General features: G+C 33.7%; 1 protein-coding gene across 1 annotated transcript in view; it reads right to left on the minus strand.

The window, feature by feature from the left end:
* LOC129225267 (uncharacterized) overlaps positions 1 to 19,681 on the minus strand; it is a 165,687-nt gene that overhangs the window by 4,279 nt on the left and 141,727 nt on the right. Inside the window, exons 2-4 of the mRNA XM_054859851.1 lie at positions 12,938 to 13,023; positions 3,434 to 3,492; positions 1,863 to 1,967 (exon numbers count right to left, since the gene is read on the minus strand). Of these exons, the coding sequence (XP_054715826.1) occupies positions 1,863 to 1,967; positions 3,434 to 3,492; positions 12,938 to 13,023 (250 nt within the window). The remainder of the gene's footprint in view (positions 1 to 1,862; positions 1,968 to 3,433; positions 3,493 to 12,937; positions 13,024 to 19,681) is intronic.

Raw genomic sequence — 19,681 nt, forward strand, 5'->3', positions numbered from 1 at the left:
CAAAAGTATTAAACAGAGAGAGAAAAACATGACAAGATCATGTGAAATACACCGCCAGATCAGTCATTTCCAGCCGAGGACTGCAGTTTCGTGCTTATTAGCACTCATCAGCCCGGCATAGGAAAGTGACTGAGCTGGAGATGGAAAACCTCTTAAGGAAGCCAAGAGTGCGAAACAAACTGGTAGCTAACCGAACCATTGCTTCGGTCACTCGTCTGGTCTGCTAATTCTATATTAGCTACCAGTTTGTTTCGCAGTCTTGACTTCCTTAAGAGGTTTTCCATCTCCAGCTCAGTCACTTTCCTATGCTGGGCTGATGAGTGCTAATAAGCACGAAACTGCAGTCCTCGACTGGAAATGACTGAGCTGGTGGTGTATTTCACGTATTTCTGCTTTAGCCCTGGCTAATGGGCGGTAATTTACTGAATATACCATGCCTCGCGTTCAATCTTCGAGTTGAACCGAACCATTGCTTCGGTCACCTGTCTGGTCTGCTAATTCTATATTAGCTACCAGTTTGTTTCGCACTCTTGACTTCCTTAAGAGGTTTTCCATCTCCAGTTCAGTCACTTTCCTATGCCGGGCTGATGAGTGCTAATAAGCACGAAACTGCAGTCCTCGGCTGATGACTGAGCTGGCGGTGTATTTCACGTATTTCTGCTTTAGCCCTGGCTAATGGGCGGTAATTTACTGAATATGACAAGATCATGTTTATGTAAAAGTTATATTAAAAACTACACCATCAATAAATGGTCGTGTCATCCATTCTGTTGGAATCATTTTTCTATAATTTGTTTTTTAAAGATTAAAGAAGTAGACTTGCATTGCAGAAAAGTTAGCATTATCGTTTTCTGGTATTAAGTGTCTAGATCTAGAAAATTCAGTGTTATTATAATTTCCCTCTACTAGTTAGGGGTTCGACATCGCGGTCGACGAAATGTCGATGCTTTTGTTAAAACATCGATGCGTTAGAGTCGATGTTTTTCCTAACGTCGACGCTTTTTGTAAGATGCTTCTTCGTTGTCAATATTTTACAATTGGAACAAAATTATGAAAAAAAAAAAACCTGGTATGATTCAGTCCAAGAAAATACAGTTGTGCTGAAAATTGTGCAATTATTCAATGGTCGCAACATCCACTCCATAGGCAAAAGTTTTCTATCATTAGTTGTCTAAATATCGAAGAAAAGTTAGCAATCTTTTTTTCCTAACACAATGATTACCAAAATGTTTGACTGTTGTTATATATTTACCTTACTTATAGTTTTTACCCCATAAGTCGTTGATTTAAATTGACAAATTCTAGTTTTATCTCAAACATGCACCATTAGGTTAGTAGTGATAGCACATGTATTTTCAATCACTACAAATATATTAAAATCATTGAGCATGTTTTAAATAATATCACTATCATTAAGTCAAAATTAAATCTACTATAACAAATATTTTCCCTTATGAATCGCATTTTTTCTTCTATCTTTCAAATTATCTCTTTTGAAACATTTACCAACTTCCCTAATTATTAGACAGACTTCTTAAATGCTTCATTTTTACATGAGTTAAATAATCCTTTGTATTACTTTAAAAATAGGTGATTCTGGTCATGCATGCATGCATGCATTAATTTAAGCATTATTATTGAAGTTTTCCAGACAACTCAAAAATCTTAGTTTTAAATTAATAAGTATAGGCAGTGAATTCCCTTCTACGAAAGCATTTGTTAGAGTTCACAAGGCTTAAATGTATTTAAAAATTCGTTGTTATATAACACCGATGTTAAAAAACATCGATGTTTTTGGGTTTCGATGTACCGATATCGTCGATGTTTTAAATTGGAACATTGATGTTTCGAAACATCCTCACCTTTTCAGGAACTTCCTTTGATTCGAAAACGATGGAATGGGGTGTGCATCTTTTGATACCGTCTGGAACAACTTCAGCTTTACATTCTTCTAAAGCAAATAGAACCTGAAATAAAAGGGAAAATGTATTGTTTCGATTTAAGTTAAGGAAAATGAAGCATTCATTCATTCGCTGATTTAGTTTAATGCTCTGTTTAACTTTCTGTCGTGTATAGTATTGAAAAGGTTCTTGCGCCTTCGGAGTTGAGCGTTCAATTTGATCCTTATTTACGGAAGTCTTTCCGTCGCCTCAGAGCAATCGTAAGGCATCTGATTCCAGAAACAACAGGAAGATATCGTGCTATTGTTCTGAGGCGACGATTTACTTTTCCTCTATTTTCTTCTTTGACAATGTATTGCATCGTTAATATAAAAAAATTATGTCTGTTTTCCGCTTATATATTTCAATATTGATCCATTGGTCAATCCCGTGGTTTGGATATTGTCCCACTTTGAACTAGATAATTATTGGGCCATTCCATGGGAAATACAGATATTTTGTCCGCACGAGGCAGCTTATTTGTTTCAATAAAAATAATAATTCAAAATAGTGATGAAGAAAGTTTTGTGACTTATAAGAAATCACAATTGTATGAGTGATTTGTTAAGAAAAACATTTTGGTCATTACCTTTAAGAATGATTACTTTTTAATGAAATACTTGAGCTGTCACGTACAGGACAAACTAGCAGCTTTTTCGTGAAATGGAGTCATTGCAGTCTTACGTAATTGCTCTGTGAGATTGGGATTTGTTTATTGTTTTAGTTTTCGTTTTTAAAAATACCATATTGGTTAATAAGTAAACTTCAGAACTTTCAAAGAGTTGATTGTAGAAATATATGTATACTTTCATTTTAGAACGCGCACTAAAACAACGAGTATTACTCGCATTCAAGTAAAAATAGAACTTTCGACACGCTTCTTAAAATTCAGTTTGAAAAAGGTTGTCGTATGTCTTGAGTCTTCTCCGTTACAAACTCTCTCCGAAGCAAGGAAAAACTAGTATTCTTTACAATATAGGACCGCAAGAGTTCCTTGAATATAAAAATGTTATGAATTACTAGCAGTTTTTTTTTTTTTGGATAAATCTTCTGATTAAGAATATTTGTTACAGAACTCGTTTTTTTTTTTTTTAACGATAATTATACTAAAACATGAAACCCACCATGTTTAAAAGGATTTTTTGTTATTTCTTTCTTACTTTATTTATTCATATCATGTATTTATTTATTTTTCCCTTTTATTTAGGTCGCGCATAAAGGCCTTTGCTTTCCTTTGTTAACACTGATGTAGTTTTTGATCGAATTTGTTGACTAAGGTTTTATTTTACCATGTTGTATCACTAGGGATAAAAACATTTTTGCTACCTTAGCTACTTCAAGAAAAAAGTTAAAACAAAAATTTAAATCATTGAATTTTTCGCCATACATGTCGTAAATAATCTCTTAATTTTTTCGTCAATTCAAAACAAAGCAATTTAAAAAGTCTTAAGATGTCACAACAAAAAAAAAAAAATATCAGCATATTTGCTTACTCTTGGAGCCATGAGCTTTTCACAAGTGGCAAATTTGGTGCAGAGGAAGGGATTCTTACCTACAAATAAATAATACAGATTTGTATATGTTTCAATGCACAAAAATAAACATTTCTGGCTTAAAATACTATATGCATATATTTATGAATATTTCATTCATGATATTTTTATGAAAATTTCACATCAGTATTAGCTATCACAAAATGTAATATTATTACTAGCTACGTCGATCGGCTTTGAACGGCCCACCTCGAAAATAAAAGTTACGTCAAGTGACGCGTGTTCAACAATCAGACTTCAACAAAAAAGAAAAAAATAATAAATAAATAAATAAAAAATCCGTAAAATTTTGCGGCATATTTCGGAAAATTAACCAAAAAGTAAACATTTTAAATCCCCCGGTTACAGGAGAAGCCTTTAAAAGAAAACCCAGAATTTTATTTGCTCATATTCGAGACAAAAAAATGGCAACAGATCTTTCGTCTCAATGATTTTCTTCACGCTATAAATTTTAATAAAAGCATTGTTGCTTAAAATCGAGATGAAGCACTGAATAATAATTTGAATGGAGGAAAGCTTTCGAAAAATAGGGATTTTATGTCGAAATCTAAGTGTCATAATTAATAGTTTTTAATTGATATCTCCGCTAATTATTGTCGGAGGATTATGTCAAATAGCCAAACATAAAGACGGGAAGATTACGAATCCATCAATACCTGGTTCGATGGTCAGTTCACGGTCGTTCGGGAGAAGAAACTTGGATACATAGGTACGTACATAGGTACATACGCTCAGTTTTTAATTATATAAGATTTAAAACACCCACACACTTACACACACACAAAAAAAAAGAAAGAAAGAAAGCAGTGAATGAGCTCACTCTAATATTAGTGTAAAAATTACACTACTTAAAAGCAAATTTACTGACTTCTGACAGTTAAGAGTTACAACCAGTGGTTTGCAACTTATGATTGTCAAGTCACCTCGTGACCCACTAGGAACATTTTAGTATTAACCTAATAAACAATTTTTAATTTTACAGCGATCCAAACCCTTCTGTCTTATTCGCAACTCCAATAAAATATAGGGGGCGCTGCAATCACCATCTAATAGTGGATGAAAAAGGTAAAACAAACAAATACCGTAACTTATAACTTGCTTCGACGCTTAGTGAATGACAGTAATTTTTTATCGTGTTTGTGGGAAACTTTCTTTTCTATTCTTCTGAAATTACATTACACCATAAACTGTCTGAAGCCTGTAATTTACCACAAAGAAAACACGTGGAATGGAATGTTTTACCTTTTTCTTTAATATTGTTTATCACCGCAAGGTAGCGTATTCGAGCTCTGGAGTTGCGAATTAAAAACGAATCAAATTGAAATACTTTCACTGTTTAATAAAAGTCGTATGCTTTTATTTTCCTAGTTCTAATAGAATTATGCTCAGTAAATTATTCTTTAAAGTCAAGTTGTTGCAAGGTTCTTTCCAAAACGCTAAATTTCAGAAAAATGTAATATTTTGCTTGAAGTAAGAAAAGAAAACTGGAAAACTCTTTTATTTCTTTCCAAGCTTCTCCTGGTTTATGTGAGTATAACAATTTTTTTTCCTTTTGTCTTTCTTTATACAATTAATGAAATAGAGTTGAACTGTACCTAAAAGTGTAATTATTTAATTATGCACTATCGGTTTATTACTTCTGATTCTGATTTAAACTGTTAATATTTCTTTTTAAATAATAAATGATTTTCAATTTTAGTTATTGCAGGAGGAAATAAATACTTTGTTTTTCGTTTAGAATTAATATCGTTTACGGCTTGGTATTTGATTTATTACTAACTAGCGACCCGTTCCAACCTTGCTCAGGTTTAAAAAAATCATCTATCATTAAAAAATATTATGCTGTTACTTTTTAATTTAAAGTTCAATAGTAAGCCATATTTTTTGTTTGGTTTTTATGAGATTTGAAACAAATTGATTTACCTCATTTCCTGATCAAGAGAGACCAACATATACTTATCACTGAACAATGCAATCTTCCCGTATGCACCGTTGTACTACGTACAGCAAAGTTGTGCGCTTGAACTTCAGATTTTATGATGGTGATGGCATAAGAAATTTTCATTCGAAATTGTAATCACTTAAATTGGAAAAGCAAATATGCAGAGACCATGGGGATGCAAGGAATATGAGCCAACTGATCTACTGCTGATGCTGTAAGAACAATGCCCTAAATCTTATTATTCCTTAGTGATTTTAATTGAGGTTCGATTCCCCCCATTGCATAGATTAGGCAAATTAAAGTTGCGCAATAAAATTATTGGGATATCGCCTTTAATTTTAAAAGCATGAAGAGAAGTCCAGAGGAGTTAAGGGAATCAAGGAATTTGTGTGGATGATGCACAGCGATGTTGGAAAAAACTAGTCCCCTCTCGCACATCCACGTGTAATATTTTTGACAAAGAGTTTTGGTTTCAGGATAAACATTGAGGAACAAATCATTTAGAGAGAATTTCCTAACTCATTTATTTTGATAAGATATCCTTTTGCAGGTATTTTCCCGTTACTTATAATAAAAGACTCTAAGAATGCGTATTACCCTCTCTTAAACGAACTCTTATAGTTGTTCTTAAGATATAGAGATTGTAAAGGGCTGCTAAAAGTAGACGATTTTAATCAGGATTGAAGTATATCTGCACGCGTTTCTCTAGGGCGTCTCAGGAAAAGCTTGATTAAAGTCACCGTCAAGTTCGAAGGTGACACCTCTCATAATTTTGTCTGAACCTTTTTATATTTTAGGGTTCTATCCACGCCTTCTATAACCAAACGATGGCTCATCGAAAATTCGTCCACATTATGAGACACCTTCTTGAAGAAGTTGTCATTGCCAAGTTTTTCTTGTGGAACGTACGGAGTCTTTCTGCAGGAGATATTCAAAGTAGTTTTAATGTGGAATAGTCCGTTTTTGAACCACTAAGTAAAGTCCCGACAGTTCCGTAAAAAAACCATCGCAAAAACAAGTCTGCCTGTAGATCGATTTTTGGCTACTGTTGAATTTATTAAATTTTCCAGTTCCATTGGGTATGCCGAAAAACATTAATTAGCGTACCTGGTTTTCATGGACTAATCTTGTTTTTGTAGAATTTTTTTAATTAAGTTTTCGCTTCATTGACAAATTTTGCCTTTTAAAAAAATAGACTTTAGTTTATATTGTTTGACACTAAACGACTATGTTAGTTTTTCTGTTGACGCTCTTCTTGCAATATATCGTCACAAAGATCTTTTTTAAATGTTTGCCTCAGAGCAATAGAATCTAAAAGTTCGCATAAGTGTTAAAATAAATTGTAAATTCTGAGCTTAGGAGCGGAGTCAGAAAGCTTCATGTATCAAATAAGGTTAGCTTTCAAGGTTTGTCGTCCTCTATAAGACTACATGCTGCTTGATAGGTTGGTAGGACCTTTAACTGTCAAAAGACTTTGAATATATGTTGTATCACGAAACTGTTCTAAATGAATTCTTAAATGACAAAATTCCGATTGGCTAGTAGGATGAATATTGTATATTCTACTAAGAGATGAGTCTTTTTCAATCCCGGGATAAATTTCCACCTCTTTTACTCGTTTTCTTTGGAAAACACCTTATCCTCTGCAGCCTCAAATACATGTAAAGCTTTCGGCGGGGTTCTTATGCTGACATTGTGAGAAATTCTTTTCGTTCACTTGTTTCCATCATCACTCAGCATTTAGTTCAATGAGAGCCTCCATCCATTCTGTGTTTGAAAATGCTGTACAATCTTGTTTCCTTCCCTCAGCATTCAGCTCAAAGAGAGATGCATCCATTTTGTTACTGCAAATGCGGTACAATCGGTTCGTGTTTTTACGTTTATAAGAATTAAACTATACAAAACATAACCAGTTTCCAAAAACTGGAAGCGAAATCAAACTAATGGTTTTAAAAAATATTTTGAATGCATATATGCATGATTTATAGCCTATGTCACTCAGTAAGGATGCACCTTTCATGTAGTGAAATAATTTTTCAAATAGTTGCAATGTAGCCCGGTCAATTTAGACATAAAAATAGTGATCAAATAACAAAAATTCCGGGAAAGCTAAATTTTTGTAGAGATCTTGGGTTTAGCATTACAAATAAAGTGCCAAAAGTCCCCGTCAATCCCATGTGCGCTAAAAAATTTATTCGGGGTCAAAGGTCAAAATTTTAGGTTTTTTGGATTTTTCTCAAAAACGGTAAGTTTTATCGAAAAGTACCTCAGACCAAAGTTGTAGATCTCAAAATTCTCTATAAAAATGGTCCTTATAATTTTTATCTCCAAGACCAAACCATTTCCCAGATATTGCGTACTCTCAAAAGACAGCCAGTCACTTACAGAATCCCCTCTACTCGCATGACCTTGAATAACATTTGGTTATTCTAATCCGTGCGGCATCGTTCACGTACCCGGAGGTGCCCAACCCACTAAGGGCATGGGCGCACCCCTCAATATCGTGGAGCCCCCCCCCCCTCAAAAACAAGAGCCTTCTCCAAAAACTGAAAAAATGACCCTCTAAACAACCTCCCCCCCCCCCTTAAAATGTTTTTTGATCTCTCAAACTGTAACCACATTTCATACAATAAAACATAGTTTGGCTGGAGAGTCGCATTATTATCTTGACTCCTGACAATGTTTGGCCTTAGTGATACATTGTAGTTAAGATTTCTAGATTCTAAAATCCATCTCTCTTGGTTAGACAACAAACTGTGGTTGACGCTTCTTCATCTAATTTTGCGCGTCGTCTCACTGCTTTAGTATAACGTGAGGTATTGGAAATCATATAATTCAATAGTTACGCAATCAAGCACCATTTCTTTTAAAGTTTTATCTGATATTCCTTTTTTAAGAAGATGATTCGAGTTTTCCCACTTCTGCTTATCAAAGAACTCAAGTTGAAATCTGGAATAGTAAATTTTCGCTGTACAATCGAATTCTTCAAACTTGTCATCGTATTATGTTTGGATCATCAGCTCTTGTTCTGCAAACTGGTTACTTTGAGATTCTAAAAAATATAACACTAGGTATTGCGGATGGTCATCAGAGAACTTGTTTCGAGACGGATTACGACGATCAGTTCGAAGATGGACAAAGAACATTTATAATTCCAGATTTCAATTTTGAAGCTGAGAGAATACTATGAGCTCATTGATAAGCAGAACTGGTAAAACTCGGCAGCTCCCTCTTTCAAAAAGGGGACTTTCGATAAAACTTTGAAAGAAATTGCTTGATGGCGTACCTACTGAGTAGTATGGCTTTCAAAATCTCATATGTCATGCTAAAGCAGCGAGACGATAGGTAAAATAAGAGAAAGAAGTGTCAGGTACAGTTTGTTGTCTAACCAAAAGGGGTGGATTTATTCGATTCAGATTAGAATCTAAAAATATTAAGCCACAATACCATCAAACCACAATTTCAATCGACTGAAAATTATGAGAAGCAAAATAGTTCAACTCGCACGCCAAACTTATGTTTTATTGTAATCAATGTTGTTACAGTTTGAAGGCTCAAAACCCATTAAAGTGTTTTTAGCAACGTCATTGTTTTAAAGGGTGAATTATGTGGGCTGTTGCAAGCCACATTTATATTTAAAAATTTTTATACTTAACCTTCGTTCTCTATCATAGGTAAATTTGACATTTTGAGCCAAAGTTATGGGCTAAGTGGAGAATTAACATTTTTTTTTACTAGATAAGAAATGCTTTTATTGCTCTTTTTTCCGTATCTATGTAAGAATTAATTAATATGAAAGCAAACTTTTACAAATCATAACTTCTAATGTTTTTTCTCTAGGTACGGAGCAACACTGTGTTAATCAATTCTCACACTATATTGGTCAAATTCAAGATTCAACGCATGTGTAAAATACAGTTTATTATTAAAATGATCTTATGCAATGTGTAATCTACACAAAAAGCCTGCTCTTAAGAGCGATAACATCAAATTTATCAAATTTTGATACTTGATGAAATTATTGTAACTGTTTCCAGTTTTTATGCATTTATGATCAACTTCAAGGCGGAGCGACACCTCAAGATATTTTTTGCGGTCGAAATCCTTTTGCCCATAACCAAATATCTCTACAAAAGGCAACTTTTCCGGGTTATTACTTAGCGTTTATCAGATTTTCATTTTTTTCAGTCCACCCTAATGAACATATGCAGTACTTCAAAAGTAAGTCCACCTCGTACTAGAGCGGTATTAAGTGAATATGAATCCAGCTTTTGTTCTAAAAAACACTGCTTATTTTGTGGCGAGGAAGCGGATGAAGAGGCTGAGAAGAACAAAACGCAGAATTATGGCAGAAAAATTCTTAAATTTTCTACACTTGCATTCAAAGAATCCCTTTTAAAATTACCTAAAGATCGTTCGAAGGTGTGTCAAAAGCTGTCCTTGCACGTTTTAATGTTGAGTATGATTTAGTCGCTGCTTTATGAATATTTCTGCGATAATTCTGCGCTTTCTTCTTCTCAGCCTCCTCATCCGCTTCACAGCCACAAAATAAGTAGTGTTTTTGAAAACAAAAGCTGGATTCAAATTCACTTAATCGCGCTACAGTACGAGGAGGACTTACTTTTGAAGTATTTGGCCTTGGAATTGAATCTTCAATGTTGCCGCAGAGATTGAACTTTTCCGGGTGTCTGATTTTCTGCAATACACGCGAATTGTAACGGACTTTTGACTTCATAAATAATCAACATTCTTATAACTTCTCCCGACACTTGCATCGACTAAAGTTGGCATTCCACGACTGCCCAGCACAACAGTTTCACCTTCAGTCAAAAGTTTGTTGCAAATAAAGCAAAATCGTGACATTTTTCTTAAGTATTGATAAGCACAAACAGTACACGCTTGTAATAAATACGTTTATTCACTCGAATTGCACGTTTAACTCTAAAAGAAGCATGTACGTCAGCCCACCTAGAAGGGGTCATGGCCCAGACTGCGCCATCGAAATTTTTAGGGAGGTTGTTTTGAGGGGTATTTTTCTCAATTTTTGGAGGGGGGCTCTTGCTTTTGAGGGGGGGCTTCGCGATATTGAGGGGTGCGCCCATGCCCTTAGTGGGATGGGCACCCTTGGGTAGTGAACGACGCCACACGGACTAGAATAGCCAGATGTTATTCAAGGACATGTGAGTAGAGGGGATTCTGTAAGTGAATGGCTGTCTTTCAAGAGTACGCAAGATCAGGGAAATGGTTTGGTCTTGGAGATAAAAATCATAACGACCATTTTTATAGAGAATTTTGAGATCTACAACTTTGGGCTGAGGTACTTTTCGATAAAACTTACCGTTTTTGAGAAAAATTCAAAAAAAACTAAAATTTTGACCTTTGACCCCGAATAACTTTTTTAGCGCACATGGGATCGACGGGGACTCTTGGCACTTTATTTTTAATGCTAAACCTAAGGTCTCTACAAAAATTTAGCTTTTCCGGAATTTTTGTTATTTCCATTGTCTAAATTGACCGGACTAATGGTTCTGGAGATTACCTCGAACATATAAACATACAAAACTCCGCTCTCTCTCTCTTTATAATACTAGTATAGATTGAATATATTAAAATCAAATGTGTAACATTTCTTTATAAGCGGACTGTTCTAACGAATTTTATTGAATAAACAAAACAAATGCTTTGAAATTCACAAATCATAAAGTTATACTACTTTTGGCAAGATAAGATTACATTTTAACTTACATTGGTAGTAAAATCACGGAAATAATGGAACGGAAGTGGCTTGACGGTAGCTTAGAAATATCTCAAAAATGTTGAAGCCGTAATGTGCTAAATTCAGTGATAAGCGAACATGAGTACATGTAACCTTGTTTTTGTTTTCTTTTGCGTTTTCCCCGCAGAAAATAGTAAACAACTGGTGGCCGTAGAAGAATTTTTTTCGATCTGCCGGAAATATGTAGAGATTTTGGAAAACAATATTAATGTAAGGATAACAGAAGTTGTAAATATACAGGCGAGCGAAATAACCTTCTTATTTTCTACCACGGGCAAGGTCGTGCGGGTACCGATAGTAATAAATGAATATAATTTACAATCGAGGCAGTGAGAAGCAAAGGGATGTAAGTGGACATCTTCAAGTTTTGAGTAAAACGCGTATAAAAATACGCGTATACGTCCTAGGTAGGCTTTCATTGATTTTTTTTCTAAATCATGCTGTACAGCGGCACCTACCAGGGCTACTAGTACTATCTCTCGCCCCAAGACAGAGGAGGAGGGGTTCACCTACCATTTGTACTGGTTTTCTCCAAATTTTTAATTTTGCCACTTGCATCCCTTTGCTTCTCACTACCTCAATTGTTTTTCAGAAGCTTCATTTTCGCAGCCACTTTAGTAGCTTTTTTTAAAAATAATATTTCCAATGGCAGATTATGAACAGCTACGACATGAATATAACAGGAAACAAAAAACGAAAAGAGAAACAAAGTTCATTAATCCAACCATTTAGTAGCAAGTTCTTTAAAAATTTCTTTTTCAAACGATATTAATTTTTCACAAGAACTGCTAAACTGAACATATTGTTGTACCCTAATATACCTACTATTGCATTTTGACACATCATCTTTACTTATAATAAAGCTGAAAGTCTCCCTGTCTGGATGTCTATAGGATGTCTGGATCTCTGTGACGCGCATAGCGCCTAGACCGTTCGGCCGATTTTCATGAAATTTGGCACAAAGTTAGTTTGTAGCATGGGAGTGTGCACCTCGAAGCGATTTTTTGAAAATTCGATGTGGTTCGTTTTCTATTTCCATTTTAAGAACAAAAATTATCATAAGATGGACCAGTAAATTACGAAATTATCATAACGTGGAACCGTAACATGGGCACAAGCCAATTGGCGAGATACGAAATTATCATAACATAGAACCATAACATGGGTACAAGCCAATTGGCGAGAAAATTCACCACAGGCGAACCAAAAGACCTTTTAATTTTTCTACTACGGGCATATCCGTGCGGGTACCACTAGTTATTAACATTTCTGTTGGAAATAACTGCTACATAACCGATAGTACGTCACGTCACGAACGTTAGGAACACAAGCTAGACACATTCACGTCTTACGTCATACTCTGATGATATGCTAACTGTTGAGTTTACCGTAAAAAATTAACTTTCTTAAAGTATGAAATACTATTGCCATATTTTACACAACTGCCTATAGATAAGTGTATTTATTTATACTTTATTCAAGTGAAACATATGTAAGGTGCGTCTTTTATTGAATAGCATAAAGCAAAATTTCGATCCTAAAAATTGAGTGTCAAGTCGATTATAAATTTATCCAAACATTTAGCTCCGGTAACATAAAAATGGCCTCCTTCGAGTAGAGTGCAATTGGTAAACTTATGAAACATAATATACATTTCTAACGTATTCTTTATACATTTAAGTTATGACTAAAATATTATCGAATGATTTTTAAACATTCAACTTACTTTTCGAAACACAGTCAACAACGTCAATAAGTTCCTTTTTTTCCATAGTAACCAAGTACGCACCAGGACTGCATACTGCCCTTGCGCTAAAAATGGCAGATACAAAATATAGTGAGAATGCAAGAAAGTGCATAGTTGAATTAGTTTCGAGTGCAAGAGATGACTTATCAAAAAACTCTTTCTCTACACAATCTTTTTGACGTATGTTCACAAGAATATATGAAGTCTCCTTAAATAGTCAAGGAGTTGAAGGATTAGATGTTTTATCTCGAGGGTCATTGAACAATTGCAGATTCCTGGTGCAAAAGCTTAGAAAAGAAAATAAACCTAAGCGATTTCTTTGGTAAAATATGAAATAACGATTATGATTCGAAAGTCAGCCATGCGTGTTCACTGTCCACCAGAGCTGCTAACAGTAAGTCATACGACCTCAAAGGTGGGATTAACTCGTATTTCAAGAAAATTGAAAAAAAAAAAAAAAGATGATGCTGAAAACACAAGTGTTTTTTCGGATGAGTGGAGGAAACTTGTGTTTGAAATTATTCAGTTAGCAACCAGGGATAAACATTTTAGTGTTTTAACTTTCACTTCTTTAAAGAAATACTGAATTTCTAAATAAATGAAAAGAAGTTCCATCTAGAGCTAAACGAGCCTACTTTCCCATTCTACACGCCAGCATCGATTTTGCAGAGTCAGATAAATATTCTCTAACATACTCTCTCAACAACTAAAACTGGTTTCTGAAAACAAGGTATGCCTCTCTGATGATCACAGATACACATTTCATCCATCTCAAAACTTTTATGAACTTAGAAACTTTTATGGGTTTAAAGAAAATGCAACTCCAGAAAATGTAACTTTTGAACGCAAATATTTTCACTTTTGATTTATTTTTATTTTTATTTTTACATGAAAGTGTTACTAACTAGAAGCAATCATAAACAATGGCTCAGCTAAATTCCATTATTTTATTCACAAATTTAAAAAAATAAAAATAAAAAAATGCCTTGTTCACGGGGAAAAAAAACTTTTAATGTTTAAAAATCGAGGCCAGTTAAATATCAAAGTAGTAATTCTGTTAATTGTGCAAACAATGAGCTATTTTAATGACTAGTGGGAATCTAATTTTTTGCTCTCTTAATTAAAGTACAGATTAATTTTTAGTTATCCTTTTAGTTCAAATGTGTGTCACAAAATAGTATTTAGTAAATTTGAGAATATACAGGCAATTTATAATTTTGGTAGAATGCCTAATTTTGATGTATCCCCCCCTCCCCCATCATTTATTTTCACCTTAGAAATAATGACATTGGTAAGGTCTGTCACAGAGGTGTGGAATTTTCCATTAATATATACCTAATGGATACATTTTTCAGGGAATTTTTTTTCCTTCGTTGCTAGAATCTGCATATATTAAACATATGAAAACATGTTCATTTCTTTTTTACATTAATTTATATCCCTGAAATTCAAGTTCACGGAGGTGAGAGTTCATAATAACCACACTTAGATTTTCAATTAAAATCTATCTTCTTGTTTTTCGAAAAAAGTCCCACAACTTTTTTATGGCTTAAAATGGGTCCCTTGAATCACGGAAAATAAAATGTGATGTCACTTACTGCAAAGTGTTAATGAGAAATGGTGTTTTGTGTTTACGTAACGGAGGTGAAAATTTATTGTGTGACATGATTCCTTATCCTACTAAAACGAGCTAAAACACAATATTAAACAAATAAATATACTTAAACAATTAGTATTTGAGACACTTGTAAAAGGAATAATAAATAAATAAGTACATACTCTTAATTAAACAAGTTATTATGCAACATAAACAGTCACACCAGGTGTGTGACATGCCACGGAGGTGAGAATTCACATGTTGTGAACAAAAAACATATTAAAATGAAAATTATTGTTAAGAAATTGTTGGCTGGTTTAAATAGATATATTTTTGATGAAATTAAAAAGCGTTGTTAAATTAATTGTTCCTTAAAGTTTTCACAGTAAAAGGCGTGTGATAGAAAAGTTACACTTTTTGAAGAATGAGCCTTATGTTTAAATATTTATATGATTATTCAATTTATTTTTGAAGAACTAATTTTTCTTTTTTTTTTTTCTTTTTTTCAGCGATATTTTTGCAGTACATCAAGCATGTCACGATTTCTCTCCTTTTTCTTTTAATTTACGGAAAAGTAGCCAAAAAAAGCAAACTTCACAATAAATTTTAAAAAAAGTGAGTCTAAGTTAAATTAATAAAGAGGCAAAAAAAATATGAAGAGAAATACTCCATTAACTAATTTTCTTAATAATTTGCATTCCTTTTTTTCTTTTCTTTCCCATCTCTCTCTCTGTCTTTTGTTTTCTGATGACTTCAACTAAGAAAACTAAAGCATTTTTCTATTGTTGCTACCATATTCTAAATTATTCTTTAAAGTTTTCCGTTCCCATACAAGTATAGCCACCATATTTCATTTCTTCTTCTTTTTCTTTCTTTCTCATGTTATTTTAACAGTTTCTTATTTTATTACATCTTAGACGTAACGTTTACTTTTCCAAAACATTTCTTACATTTTTCATATTTAAATTCTTCAATCTGTGTAAACTGAAATGGCACGCAAAACTATTCTTAAGGGTTAATTTTAGAAATAAAATGATTCATATAACCTTAAAATTCCTCATACTTCCTATAAAGCTACAAGAGTAGTGATACTACATTTAAAGTTTTAGTATTGATTATTTCAACCTCAAAGGCAAATAAAATCACTAGATAAACTAGTCGAACGATGTCAGCAAATAAGGTAGACCTTAAAGCTTACGTTTTCATTTCCAGAATTCAATTCTAAAAACCGATTTTCTATTCTTAGAATAACGAATTTTGAGTGAAAACAAGTCTCGATTAGAATTCAGAGATGGAAAACAGTATATGATTACTTTTGGAACAGCTTTATAGGTAGTCAAGCGTGAAAAGCAATGGTGTTAGTAGCTTTCTTTGTTCTTATTCATTTCACGGAATAATGATCTATATTTCTCGTGCGTAAAGTGAAGGAAGGTTATTCTGGCATCACGTTTGTTTTTTTCTTTTCTTTACATTCTTAAAATTAATGTACAGCTCATAAATTTTCTTTGGCTACGATATTTTGCAAAAATAGTTGTGCGGTGCAGCAACCTAAACCAGCCATTCCCATCAGATAGTTTCCGCTATCCATTCATTAAAGAGGTATACCGAGTAAGTAAAGGAACTTGAGAATGATTATGTCTGTTACATTGAGATTTGAAAGAAACGTATATTTAGGATAATTTCCCTTTAAAGTTAAAAAAAAAACAATTATAAAGACATGAAAAGTGGCATAATGCATTGTAAATATATTGCTAAATATGGGGAAAAAATAAAAATAAATAAAATGATTAAGAAATATTGAAAAATTAAAAATTGTTAGAGAGGGTTTTGAGATGGAGAAGATTTGTCTTTGTCGGTCTGTCTGTCCCCCCCCCCCTCCCCTCCAGTATCTTTCGAACGAATAGACCGATTAGAACAAACAATTTTTTTCTTTGAAAGATCTCAGTGGGGACACCTTATTCCCACGGTTCACTTTTCGATTTGAACAATTTTCCGTTCCATTTTGAACAGTTCAAAAAAAATCCCAAACTGAAAGGCGATTTTGTTTTAAATAAACTTTGTTGGGAAAAGCTCTTGATGAAGAACAGGATAGAAAAGATCTTTTTGATTTGAACAAGGTTTTGTTCAATTTCAAATACTAGTTCAGAAAACCTTAACGTAAGTGCCTACGGGAAACTTAAGGATAATGAAAATCCCACACACACAAACTGAAGCGTAGATTTGTTTCAAACAAACTTCGTTGGAAATGGCTCTTGATGAGGAGCATGCATAGAGCAGATTTTTTTTTTTTTTTTTCATTATTATTTAGCTATTTTAAGGGTACATTTTGAACAATCCAAAGCTTTTTAACATTGGTAAAATGCGAAAAATTGTTTTTTTTTTTTTTTTTTTTTTTTTTGGCACCAAGAAATGGAAAATTTAGTGTAGGTTCTGAAAATGTTCTCACTTTTTGGTTTCAAGAAATGGAAAAAAAGCTACCGATAAAAATCAAAATTAATGTACCGTAGACTTAACATTGACACGAGTAGACAAAATATGACTGAAATAAAATAAAATATGGTTTTGCCAGTATCTGGAGTCGGCGAGAAAATAATGGACCCCAGACTCCGACTCCTAGAATTTTAGGGCCGTCGACTTCGATTGTGACTCCTGTACCCCAAAATTATTCGGACTCCTACTTCCCGACTCCAACTCTGACTCCTCCGCTTTAGCAGAAATTTGGACTCGGAGGGAAAATGACTGATTCCGACTCTTAAAAGCTTACAGTCTTCGACTTTCGACGCTGACTCTGATTCTTTTATCCCAAAATTAGTCCGATTCCGACTCCGAAAGCATTATCAGAGTTGCCGAATTTGAGTGAAAATGACCAACTCCCGACTCCCAAGTGTTTGAATTAAAAATCTTCGAATCCCGACTCCGACTCCAACTTCACAGCCCTAGTTTTTACTGTAAAATAAATATTGTTGATATGATTCGGTTTTATTTCCACTCTAAATGTTTAATTTATGGCAGCGGCATTGTTGACAAATGTGTTATTTTTGGCAACGGCAAATAAAGCGAAATTCGGAGTCCTTTATGTTTTGACCAGGGTTGCGGAGTCGGAAAGAAAATGGCCGACTCCGACCCCGACTCCGACTCCTGTATTTTGAAACGCCCGACTCCGACTCCAACTCCGACTCCGACTCCGAATTTTTTTTAATTTTTTTAATTGTATTTTTTCAACTCCCTCTCTCCATTCAAGGGAAGGGGGAAAACCTCTTCACACAGATTGAAATATTAATTCCTTTTTATGAAAATTTCACATTTTGTGTTTTATTGTAAACCCAAGACGCCATACAACGTTAGAAATTCAATTTAAAAACCAAACTTTCCAATAGTTACGAGTTAAAAAGTGAGATGACTTAAAAATCCCTTTTAAAAATTTTAAAAAGGATTATCTGTAATTTCCCCCCTTTAATGTTTAACAAATAGATATTGATCAAATCGTGTGCTTTCAATTTTTGAAAGCTGTAACTTGAGAGAAAAAAACCTTTTTTTCTAAATCCAAGTTCTTGAGAGGGGGTGGTTTGTCCCGGGTGACACCCATCTGGTAGATGACACCCAAAGTTAATTTCAGAGTTTATAAAAAAAATATAAATACTTTAATTCTGAAAATTTTCACGAATACATTTTAAATTATATTTCATCAAAAAAATTTCAACGAAAATAGGGCACATATACGTCAGGAGCTAATTTTACATAAAACGCGGCGGTATACAAATTTGTACGAATAACTTTTACTATACCTATATTTCTTCTTCGCTAAATTTTTAATTTAAATTTTATTGACTGCTTTAGAATTAACCTAAATATGAAGATTTTAAGATTAACTGCAATTCTTGAGTGTTGTAATCAAGATCTCATTTACTTATTTTGTTCCATACTTTTTAGTGAGAACCAAGCTTACAGAAATAGTCTTAATAAAGAAAAAAACATTAGATTATTTCATCGAATCTTTTGGATTCGTGCTTTCGCGCCAGAACTTCTTTGAATTTGCCGATCACACTTAAACGTTTCAACCTTAGCTACGGGTGTCGACTTACTAATTTGTTACGTTTCTTTTACTATTTTATAAGTGAGATCAAACAAAACACTATATTTCATTTTTATTTGAAAGTGATTACTTGAAAATGTTAGGCAACAAAACCGTTTGCTGACAGTTGCTATTAGTTAAGTTAAAAAGCAAGCAAACTAGGGGACAGCTACAGAAAGTTCGGTAAGCATTCAAGCTAGCTAATTGCCATAATGGCAGTTATTTTCTCATTAGTATCTTTTTATACATGTAATCGAACCAATTGGTAATCAGTTTTTAAAAAATGCAAGGAGAGTCAGTGAAAAGGAAAGAAAAAAAGAAGCCCGGAGTCGGAGTCGGAGTCGGCATGTTTTCTAACGACTCCGACTCCGACTCCTTTATCCCAAAATCAGTCCGACTCCGACTCTTAGACTCCGACTCCGACTCCACAGCCCTGGTTTTGACACAAAGAGCTGCGCAGATTTTTTTTTTGATGATTTCATAAATTATTTCTTTGAGTGGTTTTTTTTAGTATATATATATTTTTAATACTACTTTTGGGCAACGGGGGAAAAATAGACATCGAGGCACTTTATTTTTACCCGAAAGAGCTTAACAGATTTTTTTTTTTTTTTTTTTGATATAATGTGCAATAAAAGATTTTTTTTTATCCTAAGAAATGTATCAGCTGCTTCGTTTAGAAGGTGCTACTGCTTTATTTTTTCGTTTGTTTATTTTTTACATATATATTTCATCAGATGAGTGATACATATTTTTCTTCTAGAAATCAGCTTAAAATGTCGGAAAGGTATGTTTGACGTAACTTGCAGTCTTAGCTAATTTAGAGAACATTGATTAGATACTAGAAAGTCGATATTGGTTTTCGGGAAAGCAGGCTCTTTCAGTTTTGGACGAAATTTCTTGTTTTTTCTTTCCTTTACTTTTACGGGAAAGTAGGCAAAAAAATCATTTATTCATTGCTGCTTCTTTTCTCTGCCTCAACCTTTTTCTACCTGCTCAGCTTCAGTTCGGCGCACTTTTCTGTTGTATCCAATCAGTAAGCGTAAGGTGAAAC

This window comes from Uloborus diversus, chromosome 6 (genome assembly GCF_026930045.1).
Source record: "Uloborus diversus isolate 005 chromosome 6, Udiv.v.3.1, whole genome shotgun sequence".
Classification (NCBI taxonomy): Eukaryota; Metazoa; Arthropoda; class Arachnida; order Araneae; family Uloboridae; genus Uloborus; species Uloborus diversus.